The 19,447-nt window shown below is 43.2% G+C and overlaps 2 protein-coding genes across 2 annotated transcripts in view; both read left to right on the forward strand.

The window, feature by feature from the left end:
• Window positions 1–6: 6 nt before the first annotated feature.
• Window positions 7–10,826, forward strand: akap10 (A kinase (PRKA) anchor protein 10). The gene is made up of 15 exons (XM_028422469.1): window positions 7–223; window positions 2,085–2,132; window positions 2,657–2,842; window positions 4,677–5,159; window positions 5,929–6,027; window positions 6,116–6,200; window positions 6,369–6,492; window positions 6,778–6,914; window positions 7,541–7,685; window positions 8,083–8,250; window positions 8,463–8,572; window positions 8,931–9,013; window positions 9,354–9,406; window positions 9,549–9,641; window positions 9,716–10,826. Exons 1-15 carry the CDS (start codon window positions 202–204, stop codon window positions 9,719–9,721), a joined length of 1,842 nt encoding a protein of 613 aa, XP_028278270.1. The 5' UTR covers window positions 7–201; the 3' UTR covers window positions 9,722–10,826.
• A 1,248-nt stretch (window positions 10,827–12,074) lies between these two features.
• Window positions 12,075–19,447, forward strand: part of lhfpl7 (LHFPL tetraspan subfamily member 7) — a 76,541-nt gene continuing 69,168 nt past the window's right edge. The window contains exon 1 of the mRNA XM_028421715.1: window positions 12,075–12,795. Within this exon, the coding sequence (XP_028277516.1) occupies window positions 12,436–12,795 (360 nt within the window). The 5' untranslated portion in view covers window positions 12,075–12,435. The remainder of the gene's footprint in view (window positions 12,796–19,447) is intronic.

Consider the following 19,447-nt stretch of genomic DNA (forward strand, 5'->3'; position numbering starts at 1 on the left):
AAGACGTTTATTGACAATATGGCGGCCGAGCAGGGTTTGGATTTAAAGAAAACTGGAAATTGACAGCGCTCACCGGGGCTGCGATATTAACCCGTTTCCACCTCAGGAGTGTACAGAACAGATGCATTTGAATGAAGGGACCCGTGAATTCACGGGAGGTTGTCAGTGAGCTGAGGAAACGTCCAGAGCGTCAAACCCGTCATGTCGTTTTTCAAGAGGAAAGGTGAGGAAGAAGCTCTCACTGGAGGCTGCAACGTCAACGGTAGCTAGCAGCAAAGAGTCCGGCTCCGGAGGGAGAGGTCCTCGCTGTGATGTAGCCGCTGTGGCCGAGATTTCGGCCGCGAGTGTATTAACTAAGGACACCGTGGTGTTTGTGGGAATGTGTTTTCCTGCTACCGCGGCTCACTGCAGTAACATGGTTAGCTTAGCGGTGGCCTCTCTCCTCTCCGCCTCACCCAGTGTTGAACAGGGCGATGTTAAATATGCCACAGAGGGCTGTTTGTAATACTAGTTTCATCACCTACTCACATGTTATTGTATGCTCAGATCCATGACATTATTTAATATTAACACCAGGTCGAAAATGTGCAATTTCAGCTAGTAAGCGTCATCTGGACATTTTCATACAACCAGATTATACAACGTGTACAGTAAATGACGAATCTAGTCCAACAGTTGCTAATATTTGAATCAGATATATATTATAGTGAACATCTGTTTGATTTTCTTGTCTTTTTCATTCAGCTAGCAGTGGATGTAGAGTTAGTATTTTGTAATTGCCCATGAACATCCTGTTGTGAGTAAATACTGAAATGGAAATGTAACAATGTTGGTTGTAAACCACAACATTTCAGGCAGAAGGCACACAGTCTCGGGTGTTTTGAATGCTGCAGTCTCAGCAGCATCACAACCCATAGCCTCCAAATGAACATAACTGCACAGTGCACACCAAACCGATGCTAAACATTGTGAGTTTTTGCAGACATGCTCTATAGATCATCAGCTATATGAAATAACAAAGCTGCTGTAGCTGACTGAAGAGGCAATGATTGTGAAATCGGGCCAGACTCTGTTTCCTCCGGAAATCAGCCCAGTAACTTCAACTTCTACTGGCCTATCGCTGCTCATGTAAAAAGTGACAGTAGTGTTTTTTTTTGTCAGTCAAAGCAGCTGACTCAGCAGGTCCCTGAAATGAGGAAATGCAAAGGAGATTTTTCTTGTCAGGACTGACAGAAAGGAAATGTACATCCTTTAAGCGTCAGGTAAAAATATAGGAATGCAGAGGTAAAAGTTTAACCAAGAAAGGTTAATGTAGTAGGTAATAAGTCATTGTCTGTGTGTGTCTGTGTGTTTTTACACACAAGCTGTTTTATCTTTCCCTTAATCTAGTACAGCTGACATCTGTCGATATGCTCTTATGAATATTTACAAAGACATCTGGTGACTTGCATCTGTTTGTCAGCACCAACTGACTTTTGGCTGACACATACATTCTCAAACAGCTCTGTCCTAAACGCCTAACAGAAGGAGCATCTTCTGTACCATTTGCTTGTGCCTCTCTATTCATTTGTGAGGGGTTGCCATCATGCACTCACTCCACTGCAAGCCATATTTCATTTTTGATATGACGGTGAGCCACCAAGTGGCTTCAAATAGTGTTGATGAGCTTTGCATTAGGCCACATGATAGTCAGTCAGTCTGTGTGTAAGCTGGCTGAGAGTCAACAGCACTCAGCTGAAGGAAAACCAGGACTGATAGACCAAGGTCACAAATCTTAGAAAGGACACTAATGCTGACGTCCATTATGAAAGCTCTGGCTTTCATGTATAGTAAGCAGGGTGGACAGAGCTGTCACATGTCTGAAGCCAGCCTGTGTATTTAACCCCACATCTGTCCACGGCAGCCACCAAGCCACTCTGCAGTAAATAATTTTGTCATGCAATCATCATGCAACCAGATATGGTTTTCCAGGCTTTCCACCCTCTAATGTATCTCACATATCCGTTTTTGTGCTGGTTGTATTGTGATTCAAAATGTTGTATGCTTCTCCAGTTACAACCCCACTCTCCTCTTTCTCCCCACAGCCAAAAGCAAAGAACCTGAGAGAGTGACAGATGCTAAAGTCAGTAGAGGTGAGTTCATCTTTAATACTGTGAGACCTTGTAAGTAAGTATCCATTTATAGTATAGTGTTTCTCTGCGCACAAATATCTTAAAGGGGTTAAACGGTCCTGAATGCATAGCCTGAGTCTATAGTGAAATTTCTCTTCTCTGCTGTTAACATCATTTTGTAAAGCTGTAAAAAAAGTAACGCATAATTATTATATGTAAGCCTGCTATGGGCGGAACAGCTGTGAAAGATTACATTGAATTTAAGTTTGTTGTTGTATTAACAACAAATATTAATCACAGGTTGTATTATCTCCAAATCTGTGAGCTCTAGCTATTAGATTACCCAGCCCAACAAACACAGAGTCGTCTGTTTTCACAGCCTGAGGCCTGTGAACACCGACTGTGGGCTCTTTCAAAGCCTCTCACTAGAGAGACCTTTTCATACAGTCACACTGATGTCATACTTTAGGGGGCACTTTAGTACATTTACTTTTTCTTCTTTTTCATGCTAAATTCCTGTTTTTTTTCCTGCCCTCCACTCACAGCTCCAGTCAACCCTCACTCGCCGTCGCTGGGACTGAAGAACCACCATGCCATCCAGGAAGCAGCCGGGCCTAGCCATGTTGCTATCAACGCCATCTCCGCCAACATGGACTCCTTCGCCCGTGGTCGTACCGCCATCCTCAAGAAACAGCCGAGCCACATGGAGGCTGCGCACTTTGGGGATCTTGGTACAGAACCTTTCTTTATTTGTTTGAATAGTGTTTTTAGTTACAAATAGAAATTATACATAAAAAGATACATAGGAGGGGTCACTACTGTATTAAGTATGTGCAGTACATTATTAGTTTACCGTAATTTCTTTTAATAGAAGCAGACAAATAATAGTATTACTGCATCTTGCAGCATATGGTGAGATGATAATAATAGAAATTTTTACATTATTTTTGGAAACTTATCAAAATATGTAATAAAGTTGAAGCAACAAACTGATGTTCACCCATACAGGTGTAATTAGGATTCTGGTTCTGGAAAGTCAGTATGCAAGTGTTGCATGTCTAAACTGACTCTGTGTTACTCAAGTGCCAGCACTCCCTCATTAATCCTGTTTGAGGCACTCACGTGACTTCATGCATCTGTTTTGACGAGCAACTAATGTTTCTCAGCCTATCCGGGGGACGTTGGACTTACAAGATAGCAAACAAACCACTCCTCCTCTTTTTTTTTTAATTAGAACTGCTCTATTATTAGATTCTGGCTATTATGATATGGGACAATGAGTCTGTATGTGGCTGACTTGAATGTGAGGTGAATGACAGAAGTGACAGGAACTGTACCAGCAAGTTGTCTGAAGTGGGATAAGGTGGAGAAACCTGTGCCACAGCCCAGACAACAAATCTGTGGGACTTGCTGGGTGCCAGTAACACCTGGGCTGTGGCTTTAACGGAAGGAGGGGGAAGGAAATACAGAGGAAGAAGGGGAAGGTTTAGGCAGCTTACAGGTCAGCAGTCTGTAGGCATGCTGCCTGTAAGAGCCATAATGTTAAACCTGATTGTGTAATGATTGTGTAAGGTCTCTTTTGGTATTAAGTATAAGTACAGCAGCACACACTGGGGGGCGTTGTAACAGACTTTGACTTGGATACACAAAAAAGAAGGATCCTTTAAACAGGATTCAGAAACAGATCTTGCACAGGTTGTGATTTTTAATTGCTTTTGGCATTAAGGTGGCTGTGACTGTGTGATCTTAAAGAATAGCCTGATTGAAAAGCTCCTCACACAGAGAGACACCTCTTTAAACACCATCTTATTTTTTAAAAGTGAACATAACAGCACTAAGCCTCAGCAGCGCTTGCTTCAGTCTAGCTGCAGCTGATGTGCTCTGATTCATAATCCAGTCAGAGCCAGGTTTGTAGTCAATGAACGTTCTCCTACATTTATTTTGTTTTCTGGCAGTGTGTTTGTGTGTGTGTAGTCACAGTCCTCCAGATTTAAGATGTTACTCAAACAGACGGTCTCTATCTAAAATGTCATAAAGTCAAATAATGTAGCATCACTGCAGGAATCTTTTTCAGTGTCGAGGTGAAGCTGCAGTTCACAGTCTGGTGTCATTGGACTGTCAAAGGCGGCTGTGGATGCCGCAGTCATTGCTGACCATTTCATACATGCATGACTGAAGGAATGGACAGGACACACAGATGCTTTTGACACACGATCGTGAAAAGTTTGTCTGGGTTTAATCATCTGTGAAATTACATAGTCGAAGGCCACCTCCAGACGGACACAGAGCTGGAATTTCACAAGAATTCAAAACAAATATCAAGGAGTTTATATTCAGCCCACATCACTCTTGAGCCTGAACCAAACACTGGGCTGAAATAAGAGAGCAAAGCACAACATCTCTGTGTTATCTTCCTTCTGCTTTTAAGGCTAGAAGAAATAAATGAAAGAAAAAGAAGTGTAGTGTGTTATCATAGTAAAGCAAAACGCATATCTTCAAAATGTACAATCTGTATTTATAGCTTTGGTAAAGTGGCTGTTCATTGTGTGTGTTTACATGTTCCAGGTCATTCCAGTGTGAACTATCAGCCCCAGGAGACCCGCTCTCGGCTGTCCAAGACGGTAGACCAGGTTCTGCGTGACAATGTGGCGATGCCCCACTACATGCATTTCACGGAACTCCAGGGTGCTGACCACCTGGTTCGATTCTGGTTGGAGGCCGAGAGTTTCCGCTCTACCAGTTGGTCTCGTGTCCGAGCACACAGCCTCAACTCGGTAAAACACAGCTCCTTGGCTGAGCCCGTCCCCATGTCCCAAGAGGGCTCAGAGCTCTCAGAGCTCGCCCAGAACTCAACCAACACTTTCACTCGGCACAGTAGCAGTGAAGGACCTATGGGTATATTTGAGCGGCGGGACTCCTCCAGCACAGAGAGACCCAACACACCTCAAACGGACACCCCCAGAAGTCAGACTCCCTCCAGGACAGGGACTCCCTGCAAAATGCAATCGAACAGCACCCTGCGAGATCTCTCTGACAAACTTATGAAAAGTGAGTCGGCTTTAACAGCCATCTTTTATATTTGTCCAGTTGTTTAGACAAGCTTGATTTATTTACTCTGATGGTCAAAACCTTCCGAACACTAAACATGGTTAATATAATACAGTTAACCATACTTTGGTTGAATAAATAAATGATTTTCATTAGCAGTAAGTTATATTTGGAGGCATTTTGACTCTGTCTTATGCACACACAGAGCGGAAGCCTGAGGTAGGAAGAGCAGCAGCAAAGTTCCCTTGGGTACAGATCAGAGCAGAGCAGGAATCATTGAAGACAGATATGATAAAGTCAGGTGCAGCACAGAAGGAGGAGCTGGGGTGGAGGTGGGTTACTAAGTGGCATAAAGCTTATGCTTACAAGCTTACTGAGGAACTTAGCTTGACTTCATGGTCTACATTCGATTCATTGACTAAATCAAGAGACTTGGTGGCCTCTGTTGTGATTGCAGATATATTAAACACATTTTCATCTACCTGTTTTATTAGTATGATGAATTTGCACAAATGAAACTATGTGGTGAAAATCAACATTGAGAAATAACTGTTGTAAAATGCTTGGCTGTGTGTAAGACCCTCTTCTGAAATTTGCATTGATGTGACTAGCTCCATCATCTCCAGGAAATGTTTTCTGCTTTATTGGCCACTAGTGACCTAAAGTGTTTTTTGTCAAATGGAAGTGACACATTGTGCACAGGACAACTTCACTTAACCACAGCACTTAACCCTTCACATCTCATCACAGAGCTTCTGCTGCTTTGCAGGTATAGAAAAAGATGCTGTTACGGTCTTCACCAAGTACATCTCTCCAGACGCTGTGAGGCCCATCCCCATCACAGAACAGATCAGAAATGATATAGTTGGTAAGTCACATTAATGTTCAGTCTTTTTAAAATATGTTTTCATTTGCTGTCACAAAACTGTAAGTGGAATGTCTTTTTTCTTGTGTAGCTAAGATCTGTGGAGAAGATGGAATGGTGGATCCAAACTGCTTCGTCATCGCACAGTCAGTTGTCTTCGCCATCTTAGAACAACAGTAAGTTTGTGTCTATTCATTTCCCACAGGGTTAATGCTCTGCAAAGTTTCCCCATTGCCATGTTATGACGCAAAGTTTAAAGTGCAGCCTGTGTCCTTTGTCATTTCACCATCTCTGCATCCACAATAGCAGCTGTATTTACTTCCCACATGCTGTTTGATTTCCAGGCACTTTAGCGAGTTCCTGCGGAGCCATCATTTCTGTAAATATCAGATTGAAGTGTTGACTAGCGGCTCTGTGTTCCTGGCTGACATATTGTTCTGTGAGTCAGCGCTCTTCTACTTCTCTGAGGTGAGTGGTTTCTAAAATGTTATTTATTTGTGGCAGCTCATTACACATTTTCACACAATCTTATCCTGCTCTTGACTTCTTATCACACACTTCTCCTGTAAAGCAGTAGACATAGAGGACATGAGCGTAACTCTGTCTCTGTCTTGCTCATATGATACCAAATGTCATGTAAAAGAGTGGGCAGTTGTGAGTGTGATTACCTAGGACTTGACTAAACTACACACAAGGATATACAAAAACCCACAGTGACCTTTTCCCTTGTCTTCTGTGTCTCCTTCCCCTCAGTACATGGAAAAGGAAGAGGCCATGAATGTACTGCAGTTCTGGCTGGCGGCAGACAACTTTCAGAACCAGCTAGCTGCTAAAAAGGGCCAGTATGATGGCCAGGAGGCTCAAAATGACGCTATGATCCTCTACGACAAGTACGTCCCCTACCTGCTCCCTGAAATGTTTATGTTATGTCTTTGGCCTTTTATACCTTTATTAGACAGTAATCAGTGGAGACAGATGGGAAACAATGGGGGTGGACTCAAGCCTGAAGTGGTTCTTAGAAGTTGCCTTTATAGTGACATCATTGGGTCTATTTATTTTCAGTATAGTAGTTGTTGCCATAGACTTCTGTGTTACCGTTACTTTTGAGGTAAAAAGTGTGACGTGGCATTCGTTACATTACAGAAAATGTGTCAGGATATTTTTTCCTGCATCACACATGGCGATTATTGAAATCAAAAAATGAAAGCCAGGCTTTTTCTTACCTGTTGCATAAGCTATTCCAGAATATTTGAGAGCTTTGTGTTCATATATCTATTATATCTGCGTTGATGTATTTCTTAAGATCAGTATAGCCCTGGTTTCATTCAGAGTTTTGTATTAATGTCTCCAGTGTAGCTCTTACAAGCTTTTCTTCTCCTCACATAGCGCGGCAGCATTACAGCCTTATTTCATAGATGGACTATTGAAGCATCCTCTAAATTGTATTGCGTTTTGGTTAAAATCTTAATATGGCTTCGTCTAAACTAATTTCTTCACCACTCTGTTTCCTGTCCAGGTATTTCTCACTCCAAGCTACAAACCCTCTGGGATTTGGTGACTCCGTGCGGATGGAGATAGAGTCTAATATCTGCAGAGAGGGAGGGCCACTCCCAGACTGTTTCACCACTCCACTCAGACAGGCATGGACCACCATGGAGAAGGTCAGATTTCCTGATAGCCACACTCCAAGGCCTCCATAATATTCTTTATTCCCTATTATTATACGATGTTATGACATAGGAATGTTCAAGAACAGAGCAATATGAAGCATTCATTTAAGTTGTGTTGCCCTTTAAAGACATTTAATTAAATTTTTTTCTAAATCATGTGCTTGAACTGTTTTTTGGAATTTAATAGGATCCTCCCTAAAGGTTTTATTTGTAAGTCACTGACAAATTGTCCTATTACACCACTGACAAATGCTCCAGCCTTATGTTAATGAAATGAAAACTGTTAGCACATAAAGGTCAGAAACAAACCTTTGTAACTGGTGCCCACAAATATATCAGGGAGCTCATTATTTTCTAACAGAACTCACCCTGCTTTGCATTTGTTCAGGTCTACATGCCAGGCTTCCTTTCCAGCAACCTTTACTACAAATACCTGAGTGACCTCATCAATTCTGTGCGGGCGGATGAGTTTGTGAATGTCAGCACTCCAGGTCAAGTCGGGCCGACGGACAACGATCGCTCAAGTTCAAATGCCAGCGATGGTTCTCATGCTCAGGTGACTCCCCTCGTCTTCAGCCCCTGTGGGAATGTTTTTCTGTCTGCTGACATTTGGACCTGTCCTGCCTCATTACACAAATAACAAGGGTTTATATTATATTATCATGAGGATATTTTTTGCTAATGTCAAAGTGTCGTGATCATCCCTATTGTTTACTGTAGTTGGGGAAAAACTGTATAGCTGCTAAACTCAGTATCTCTCCACCACAGCAAAGTGCCAAAAAGGCTGCAATCAAAATCCTGAAAAACTTTGATGAGGCAATCACAGTGGACGTTGCCAACCTGGATCCTGAGTCTCTGTATCAGCGGCCGTACGCTGGGTAAGTGCTCACTGTACAACCAGAAACAGAAGAGGAAATCAGTACATAAATTGTGTTATCCCTCCAGTGCTATGGATCTTTTTAAAGATTATGATTTGGTAATTTCACTTGTTCTCTGCTTTCATGTTCCTTTCGTTGCTTGTGATGTTTGGATTCAATGCTTGTATTTTATTGACTCTCTTCCAGCACAGAAATAATTCAAAAGGATGATGGTGGAAAAACAAAGCTGTGCTCTGTCAGGCTCCCCCTGTTGACTGGATACACATTCAGTGGTGTTTGAAATGTGCCTGAGGCACAAGATTGTCCCATTTGCTCTGTCAGCTGCCTTCATCATGCCTCCTCACTTCTGTCTTTTTAGAAAAATGACGTTCGGGAAGGTGAATGAGCTGGGCCAGTTTATCAGGGAGGCAGAGCCAGAGCCGGATGTGAAGAAATCCAAAGGTATGATATGCTCACATTCCTCTGTCATATTTTTATCTCCTTCCTCCTTTCAGTGAAAAATGTCCTCTTGTGGCTTATTCTCTTCTCCCTACAGCTCTCAGTCCTCTGAAATATTTAAGAACATTTTTTTGTGAATAAAAAAAAAACTGCTCTGGCTGCACGTTCTCTGACAACATACACAAATCTTTCTGTCCTGGATTGCTTTCGTTAGGAGTTAAGACCTAGTTAGCTCTTCCTGTTGATAACTTGTCACACACATTAATTGCAAACCCTCCTTTTATCCTCTTATCCTCTTAAACTTAGTTAGTTTGAATTGAATTTCTTCTCTCCTCCCTGTTAGGTTCCATGTTTTCTCAAGCCATGAAGAAATGGGTCCAGGGCAACTCAGATGAGGTAAGACAGCAACATTTTAAATGACCATTAAAGATTCAGTAGCCTGAGGGCCATTTGGCATGTTTTAAAATTCACTTTGTAACACCAGTGTGTGTGTGAATATGTAAGAATATCAATAGAAGTTTGTGCTGTGACTCTCAAGGCCCAGGAGGAGATGGCCTGGCAGATTGCCAAGATGATTGTCAACGATGTTGTCCACCAGTCAAACCATGACAGCCCCGGGAAGTCCACCAAGGTACAAGAACTCGCTTCAGTAGACTGGTTTCTGTGCAGGTGTGCAGGATGTTAATCGTCTCTTTTTATCTGCAGCTATGACCCCGCTGAGCAACCAAAGGACCGTCGCTCCCTGCAGACGCTGGCTTAGCCAGTAATAAACTGTACCCAGGGTTGACACTGCAATGAACTGCATTACTCTGAGAAAGAACAAGGCATTTTATCACCTCCCAACTACCATCTGTTTTGTGTGTGTGTGTGTGTGTTTGCGTGTGTGTAGCTGTGAGCTTGGATGAGTGATTGTTCACGCATGGGCTAATAGAAAACTTGAAGTACATCATTGTTCCAAACTTCCAACTCCATAACACTATGAAGGTACATGTGTCGTCGCCAAAAACCGCCTCCTTCCATCAAACACTCCTGATGAAGGACAGATGGAGCGAGGAGAAAGAAGTAGCACATCAGTCACTGCTTGGCTGTCTTGTCTTGGACCTGTGGAGGATGCGACTGACTTCTGCTCACTCCCTGTAACACACTTCCCTACACTTTTATAATCATTCCTTATTTTTACATGAACTTCTGTCTTAAAGTTCAGCCGCTTTAGGCTCACTAGTTGAAGCGCTGTACAGTTTTTGCGCCCGCTTCCCTCTGCCTGCCTGGAGTGGTTCAGTGATGTTAGTAGCCCTACGTTGGCCGTTTACGTACTGTAGAACATCTGGAATTGTGACAATGAAACAGAAGAAGGAAGTGCTTCGGTTGTTGGACTGGCTTGACCCTTCTGTATGAATATCCCGGCACCTTTACAGAGTGTAGAAGAAATACTCCCTTAAGAATTTAAAGTGCTCCAGTTGTGTTGGAAAAGTCCAAACCCCTTGTCCTAAATGTTCTATATATAAATATATTATATTTAGAATTCTGGTTTACCCCTTATATTAATGTTAGTCCTTTTTTATGGTGGTCCCTTTTTTTTTTAATACATCACTGATACAAACATCGGTGAGGACTGGACTTGTTCAACTGGAAAGTATGCTCATTGAATTAAATTGTTATTTTTTTTAATTTCCTTTGAGCCTTACCAAGATGTGGAAAAGAACCAGAAAAGACTCTTGGTACTATGTACCACTAATGTTTTCTGACATGTATGTGTACTTTAATCTATAATATATTTAAATTGTGTTTGATTTAAATACATATATTATAAAATGTTTTTGTCTGTCCTCATTGGTTTTAATATTTGTTTTCCCCTTCAGTCAGGCTCATGTTTAGGCTCATATGTGCTGTGTTTACAGGCAGGCTCATGTTTATTATTTGGTAGTATTAAATTATATTAGGATGTGGAGAAAAGTGCAGCTCAGTGCCAGCTGTGAGAGGGTGGACTGTTACCCCCTCTGACCATGTGGGGGCAGTGTTTGTACTGCTACCTGAGGGTAAAACTGAAAAAGGAGCTATGTGTGTGTGTGTGTGTGTGTGTGTGTGTGTGTAGTTTTTTATATTGGACTACACTGACCTCTATAATTTCAAGAAAATCCACAAATTCAAAAGCACAACTTAAAGTGCAGATGCTCCTAACCTTAAATTCACTCCTCACTGTTACAGTTACCTGTCATTGTGTGTGCTATTAACAGCAGTATTATCCTCCTCTGTAATCAAAGACTGCTCCTAAAAGGTGGGATGTTTTTGTGGTTATAACATGCAATTGTGTGTACATGTAATGTAACACTAAATTATCCTCTGAGGCTAATTACTGTGTTAATTTACTCTGCCCACAGCCACGCGAGCGTTTCCAAATATATTTGATTTGTTATGAATATTTGTTTGAGGCTACCTGCACGTGCACAGACAACGCCCACAGAGAAAACACGAACTCCCCTCTGTCCTCACCTCTGATTGGCTGAGATGCTGTTATGGCGTCTGACGAACAAAGAAGAAACAACACCGTTTATCTTTAACTGTGCATAATGAGCACCACTTTACATGGCGGGAAGTTACATTTAAAACTTTAATGAAAAACTTTTAGTGACTCATTTAATTGACAGAGTTTACTGTGATGTATCAAACAATGTGCAAGGTGCAGTGAGACAGGTGCTCGCAGGCAGACGCCCTCTGCGGAAAGTTAAAGCAATCAGTGGGCGAAATACCGGAAATGAGAGGGCTTCCCTTCAGAATAAAAGCAACGACTTTATAAAACTAACATTTACAGGCAGCAGTCCCTAAACTCACAAAGCTGTTTGTAAAAATATGGCAATAACAAAATAGCCTAAATGTCACAGCTAAATCCAATGTTCCAATCCATTGTTTATACTTTGTGACGCACAGACTTAGGCGCTCTACCTGGCAAATTTTACTTTGAAAACCTCGGCAGGAAGCACTCTTCTCGCACGCTCTAACTTGAGGTTATCCAGGCGCACGGTGAAGTGCAGTGCCGTCCGCGCGGAGGCAGAGAGTGTTGGGAGTATCAGGGCAGAGCTGCGCCTTCAGGACATGCTTGTGTTTGCGCTTCGGGCTCTGAGTCTCTCCGCTCCTCCGCCCGCGCTGGTATGACAACTGCGCATCCACTTCTGGGTGTGACAAACATCTTAGGAGTCAGATACTGGGCATTGGACCAGCCTGAGTGTGGGCGCGGATGACTTTATTGTGTCACCATCACTCATCACTATTTTCTTAGTGGTTTGTTTCCTCAGACCAGATGTTCTGTGGACACACATCCACACAGCTGCTGATGCCCCGTGACTGTGTTCTATCTTCTGTTTTTGCTGATGCAGTGCTGGTTAAGAGGCTGAAGTTGAAGTCTCGCTCTTTTAAGGCGTGAGCTCCAAATGCATTCGCTCCTGGGCCGGGAGAAGAAAGAAGAAGAAGCCGGGTTTGGGATCGGTCTGGGTCTGTCTCCGGGCTTTCTGCCCCACGCTGCCACCATGTTCAGCTGTGTGGGCTGCTTCTGGGTGCTCCTTTCCTCCGCTCTGGTCGCCGTCTGCAGTTTCAGCTTCATATCACCAGCGTGGATTGTTAAGGACCAGCTGAGGAACAACCAGCAGCACACCCACCACCACAGCAACAGCAAGGACTCTGTGAGCTTTGGCTTGCTGTGGCACTGCTCGGAGTCTCTGGATCACATGTACCGGTGCTACACCTTCGGGGGACTGGGGAAATTTGCAGAGATCCCCTCCAGCTCCTGGCAGGTACAGTAGTAGCACACACACACGCACGCACACACACACACACACACACACACGTGTGTCACATGTAGATGTGGGGTGGGACTGAATCCCAGGCACCCAAAATGAACATCTAATCCTAATTATTACGCTAAATCAAGACAATTGCACCTGATTGAAGGAACCATTGCTCTTGATTTGAGACATTTAATCAAACAAGATGATTTCCATCCATAATAGGCCTTACAGGAAAGCAGACCTGTGCGGAGGTGCACATGTGCCACAGTCACTGACTGATCCAGGGCTTCTCTGTCAGAAGTCATTGATGAAGTGTGTGTGTGTGTGTGTGTGTGTGTGTGTGTGTGTGCATCAAGCAGAGCAGCAACTGCAGACACAGCATGCCAGACATACACTGATGCTGTGAAAGTGGCACCAGGTTGGCAGGCTGCTCATGGATCAGGGCCCCCCACCAGCAGGGATTTCAGATTTGTCTCTCGTTGTCAAATGTCTGAAGTCAACAGCTGCTCAACAACTACAACAACAACAAACATCCTTGTTAGTGGTGGGTGAAGGTTGTGTCCAATAGACACATAGGCACATAGTGTGTGCGTAAAGGCTTCACATAAAGAAAAGTTTATGATATTATTGTTTTTTGTTGTATCTGGGAAGCATGCATTGTCATTACTTGCTACAGACCCCACCCCCCAAAAACATCTACAGTATATGAGGCACCTCTGGAGTTATGATTTATGTATGAAGGAGAATTAGCATTTGAAAGGGAGATATTAATAAGTTCTGCTTGTGTGATTGTTGCACAAGCATCTGCAGAGAGAAGAAGGCAAAGGCAGGCTTCACAACTGCAGGAAGAGTGGAAAGTGTGTTTAAGGCCCATTTGGCCAACATCAGCCGTCAGTGCGTTAATTAGTGTCCTCCCAGTTATGAGCTCCTCTTCCAGTGCGTTAGTGAGTGTGAGGCTGATGGAGCCGCTCTCCTGCTCGTGTTATTGCACTGGCGAACCCGAGCGCACGTTCCTGTACCCACAGCCATTAATAAAGGTGAAGGGGCCATTAAGTTTTCATCAGAGCCACTTTATTACTCCGCCACTCCTCACTGATGTGCACATCGTTCTGCTGATGCCTTCCATTCTCAACTTGTCAACAACCTGAAACGCACAAACACACGATGCTCTGGCAGTGATCATGGTTAGCTCCCCTCTGTGTTTGTGTTAGGAGAAGCAGACAACTATCACTGTACATCGAGCTCTGCTGTGTCCATCAGAGTGGAAGAGCTGGCTCGCTGTGAGGGCTGAGCCCTGCGGATGCTGTGTGAGGATGAGGACAGGGGAGGACAGGGGAGGAGGCTCCCTGAGAGGCTGGCCTACTTGTGCTGTAGTTTCTGTTGGTTTTTCTGTTGTTGCTCCATGTTGTCAAAAGCTTGCTGAGCTCCAGTGCTGCTGGCACTACGGAGCTCAGGGCTGTGGGCCATCACCAGGCTGGCAGGGGCCACTGCCTTCATCACACACACACAAAGCCCAGATATAAAAAATGGGTGGCGAACAATATGTGAAATATGTCAATTTTTCAGTTCAAACTTTTCTTAAATTTGAGTGCTGAAGGGGATCCATATTTGTTTGACTTTTTCCAACACTTCTATTAGTGATGTTTTCAGTTATAAGTTGTATAATTTTATGTTTTAACTCAGATTACAGTAAACTTCCTGCATAGACATTAATAAACTCTCTTCCACATGGTGGTTTTCCACATAAATTATTCCTTATATCACTTCTGCTTGTTTCTGCTCCAGTCTTCCACATGTAGTGCAGAGGTAGCGTGAGTTTAAGTGTGTGTTTGCACACATAGATGTCACAGGAGGTGTGAAGGGGTGCGTGTGTGCTGCAGCAATGGTTGCCAGGTTGGACGTGTCAGTGGAGGAGGCGCACTGTGAGCTACTGCTAGGTAAAGTGTGAAGGAGGAGGTGGGACACTGCCAGCAAACATTTTCACCTTAACTTGTTAGCAGCTTATGAGCCTCCTGCTGCTTCACAGCACTAAACAGTGGAGCTGGATTAGCTTGGCCTCTGTAATAACCAGCCAACAATGTTGCACACACACACACACACACACACCTAGTAGTGTGTGTCTTGGCTCTCTTGGATTGCAGCACATGTGTTTCGCTCTGGCGTGTGTCATGGTGTGTGTGTGTTTAGGCCTCTCTTATACTACATGCAAAGTGAATGTCAAGGTCATCTTGTAGCCTAAATGAGCAGTGGCTGAGCTCCAGGAGCGCTGATTGGAAAATGTCTGAGTTGGTCCTTGTCTTTCTGTGCAGAGAATGGCAGCATGTCAAAAGTGGGAGAGTCTGGGCTGGGAAAAACACACACAATTGGCTTCCAGTGAAATCCTCTGACACATGAGACAAAACAATCAGCCCATGTTGTCTTCCCCACATGCCAAGAAGATGAATTGCAGCCGTTAGCGGAGATGTTTCACTATGCCTAATTGCCATCTACCTATGAAGAACACTTACTGGTGCAGAAACCATGCTCGATGCTCATTTCACCACTCACTGAGCTAGAACTAGTTTTAAGTAGAGAGATAACTCATTTAATGAAATTCACTTATGATTCCTTTGTCTGCTGCACAGCTTTTTGTCTTTGGCCGCCTTCATTATGTCAGCAGAGGATTACATTGTGAAAAATGTTAACAGGAGAGAGGATGTTATTGCCACTTTTTTAGGATATTGTTCATGTGTGAGGGCTTAATTAGTTTTTAAAAAGATGTATGTAAAATTGGAAAGGATTTTTTTTCTAATTTTGTAAGTTTTTAAAAAGTTAGACTGTATTTATTTGATTTGCTAACTTTATAGGCACTGTCTGCAGTACAGAATTCAGCTTATATACAAGCATAGGCATGTGTTTCTCTTATATTAGGGGGACACCCTGCACCCCCAACAGCACCCCCTGCCCCCCCTTGCACGTAAAGTTATTTTTATTTAATTTGATTTTCTATATAGTGCCAAATCACAACAGATGTCATTTAAGGTGCACTCTGTGATCTGCAAACACATTCACACAGACAAGTGTGCGCATACACAGGTAAGCCCACGCCCACCAGCAGAGAGCGTGTGTCAGAAAATATGTTGTGTCTGACATAAATTCTTTTAACATAGATCTGTGGCGTTTGACTCACGTCAACAGTGGCGCAGTGGGATAGCAGGGTTGTCCAATAACCGGAAGGTTGGTGGTTCAATCCCAACTCCTCCCTAGTCACTGTTGTGTGTTCTTGGGCAAGACACTTCACCCTAGCCTGTGGCGCGCCTTGCTAGTCATTGTATGACACTGCTTGTGCAGCAGCCGTAACGAATTTCCCTCTGGGATTAATACAGTATCTAAAATAAAAAAAAAATAAAAAAAGAATTCAGCCTCAAGTGGCCATTTGAAGAACTGCAGTTTTGGCACTTGTTTCTACAGTAGCCCAGAACAGACAAATGCTTTTTTTTTAGGTTGAGTTGGTTTCCACCTTAGGTTCTCCGACAAAGTGAAGTGGGAGTGTGTTTCTGTCTTTTTTTGCAGTCTCTAAACTCACCCCTATGTCACTTATGCAGACTCACTGATCCTTTAAACTAGTTTCACTTAAATATTGTGCAAAACATCATAGTGTTGGTGACACTGTGGTTGAACTATGAGCAAAATATGTTTCATCCGCTGTGGCAGTACACACAGTAGATTGTGTGTAGTACACTGTGTATACCCTGTGTCTGCTCTGGGAGGTGAGCAGGTTCAGACGGGGGCTTATAGATTCATGTGCTGTCACATAACAGAATGATGGACATGGTCTGGCCTTCATCTCTGTGAACAAGACGAGAGAGAAATGAAAGGTCTGTGCTCTGGAATTGGCCTCCACCACGGGGGCCATAAGGTCCAGTGGCACACACACATATTCCAGAGGGACTCAGTGTATCCCTGGTTGCTTTTGACAAACACATGGGCTCAACAGACTAGCAGAGGGCTGTGAAATCTCTGCTGAACAGAACGCCGTCAGTCTGTGCAGGCTGTAGTTGCCCCTTAGATTTACTGTAGCAGTAAAGCTTCTCTCCTTTAATGCTAATAGGGATCCTCTGTGGTGAAAGCCATTTGTGTGGAAGTGTGTCTGCCTGTTATAAATGATGTTATGGGGTCTAATGCACATGTTGTACTCCTGCTTTTCCCCTGTGGGGAGTCCACTGCCCAGTTTGTATGAGAGACAAAAGGCGGACTTGTCTGGCTGCTTTTTAATGCCGACCTCATTCTGTTTAGAACTTCCACAGAGGCACGTTCCCCACACACACACACACACACACACACACAGGCACAGGCCTGATTAGACAACTCAAAGTGATGGGCCGTACCCATGCACACATACCACTTCTACACGTCCACGCAGCAAGATAAAAAGAGGCAGCTGCAAAAAAAAATTCTCTCAAGCATCAGAGTGATCAAAAGAGACATTGATGTGATGTACAGTGGCCGTCCATGTCAGCACTGATGCAGTAATTATGGGTTCAGGCAAAGATGGCCGAGGGACATTAGTGAGCAGAGTGCAAGACAGCAGAGTTATTTCAATAAAGAAACCTGCTACCTCTAACAGATGCTAAAACAAGTCAGTCAATAGCAGCACTGCCCCCCCATCCTTCATGTTCCCGCTCACTAATAAACTCTGCTTTCAGATGCTATCATAAAGGATCCCACCTGTAATGCTGCTGCTACCAGCTCCAGTCTATTTCCCACTCCGTTCCCCTCTGACCTTTAACGCAGCCTCTTGTTCTGCACACACTTACCTGCAAACAGGGAGAGGAAGAAATAAGCAAAGAGTGCATGAAGCAGTGCAAGCATGGGGAGGTCAAGAGTCGTGTTTTACTACCAGCTCTTCCTACAAGTTGTTTTTCAGGTGGCTGCTACAGAGTGGAGCTGCACATCATCTCTTTGCTGGCGCTGCCTAGAAAAAGCTTACAGATGCTGCTTTATGAGACAAACACACCTTTGTTTCCCAGGCTCAACCCAAATATAAATTAGTGGTGTTTTGTATTTGGTTGTCTGATTACCTTGAGTTATTCCGCATACATAAATAGACCTGTTTCATAAAAAACAAAAAGTGTAGAGCGGGAGCTGAAACTGGAAGGAGAGATAGATGTTTGCTTCTTTGACAGCAAGTGTTGCGTGAAATGTAGTGCGCTGACTTATTATCATACAGCGCATGTTTACTTCAAGGCCGCCGTTAGCCTGGTGACAAAATTAATGGTAGGCAGCGCGTATACAGGGCAGCATTCTTCGGTGACAGATTTGGGGATGAATGGGCCATCCACATTCTCATTTTTACTCCCTCACAGGCTACTGTGTGCTCTTCTTTGAGCTAAAATCATGCTAAACTCCCTCATTTTAATGCAATTTCACTACACTATCTGCTGGGTGAGATAGCGGAGTATAATGGTGTGCTGATATGTCGGGCTGTTATTTATCTTTTATATCAAACGGAACCAGACAGTGTGGCCTGCCTCCGATAACAGCAGTTTGTAGAATCTGTCAATACTCAGCCAGTCGTCTACGGAAGCAACTTAAAGGATCATGCTAGTGACTCTGTGTTTATTGTCCCATTAACAAGAAAATCATGCATATGTGGGCAGGTGGATTCATATTATATACATGAATGTAAGCATACTGATACATTTACAGCAACATAAAATTAGTTTCTTTCATTTATGTAACATATTGTAAAAAAAAAAGATGTTATTATAAAGGAGGACTGTAGTAAATAAGGCTGACCTGTATGCCTGAAAGCATGCCTACAGTTGCCATGGTAATATGTCCCTGTAGAAATGCTGCATTTCTTTATGCATTAGCACCAAAATTACAAATAGACATGGAAATTAAAATTAGTATTAGTCATTATAAATTGATATTAATAATTTTATTTAAGACATCAGAAAATAACATCTGGACTGTGTAACTACTGCTAACTAATGATGATTTTTGATGTTTGAATGATGTTTGATCACTTTTGCATTTTGTCAGTGCTCTCAGCCTTAGAGGTAGCATGAGGCGGAGTCTACAACCCACAGAAGCTGCTCAGGTAGTGCAGCTCATCCAGGATGGCACATCAATGAGAGCCGTGGCAAGAAGGTTTGCTGTGTCTGTCAGCACATTTTGTCTTGAGGAATTTCCACTTATCCACTTATTTTGAGTATGGTTCCAAATCCAGACCTCCATGGGTTAATAATTGTGATTTACATTGATCATTTTTATGTTATTTTGTCCACTGTGTAATGAATGTATATTTTGAACTGGAATATTTCATTCATTGAGATCTAGGAGGTGTTATTTTAATGTTCCCTTTATTGTTTTGATGCCATCATGGCCATCAGCTCACAGACAGAAACACTGCACTGGTAACAGCCAGTGCGGAGATCAGTCTGAAGCTGTGCTTTCACTCTCATTTTTTGCTGCGGACATGAAGGCTAGCTGTATTGTGAAGTGAGAGAATCGCTCTGATGCAGTAATGACAGGTGATGGGTCATTTAAGGACTACTGTGGAACTACTTTTTCACCTTGTGTGTGTTTTTAGACTTTTCTTCTCTTTTTTTTACTTTCATTTGGTCCTGATCCTTTGTGTCCCTGTTCGGTGAGGCATCACAACCCGCTTTGT

Source organism: Parambassis ranga, chromosome 14, assembly GCF_900634625.1.
Source record: "Parambassis ranga chromosome 14, fParRan2.1, whole genome shotgun sequence".
Lineage (NCBI taxonomy): Eukaryota > Metazoa > Chordata > Actinopteri > Ambassidae > Parambassis > Parambassis ranga.

Coding starts and splice junctions, on each gene's coding strand:
- akap10 (XM_028422469.1), top strand. CDS start 202: ATGTCGTTTTTCAAGAGGAAAG. Junction 5,160..5,928: donor CTCTGACAAACTTATGAAAA/GTGAGTCGGCTT, acceptor GCTGCTTTGCAG/GTATAGAAAAAGATGCTGTT. Junction 6,201..6,368: donor TTCGCCATCTTAGAACAACA/GTAAGTTTGTGT, acceptor TTTGATTTCCAG/GCACTTTAGCGAGTTCCTGC.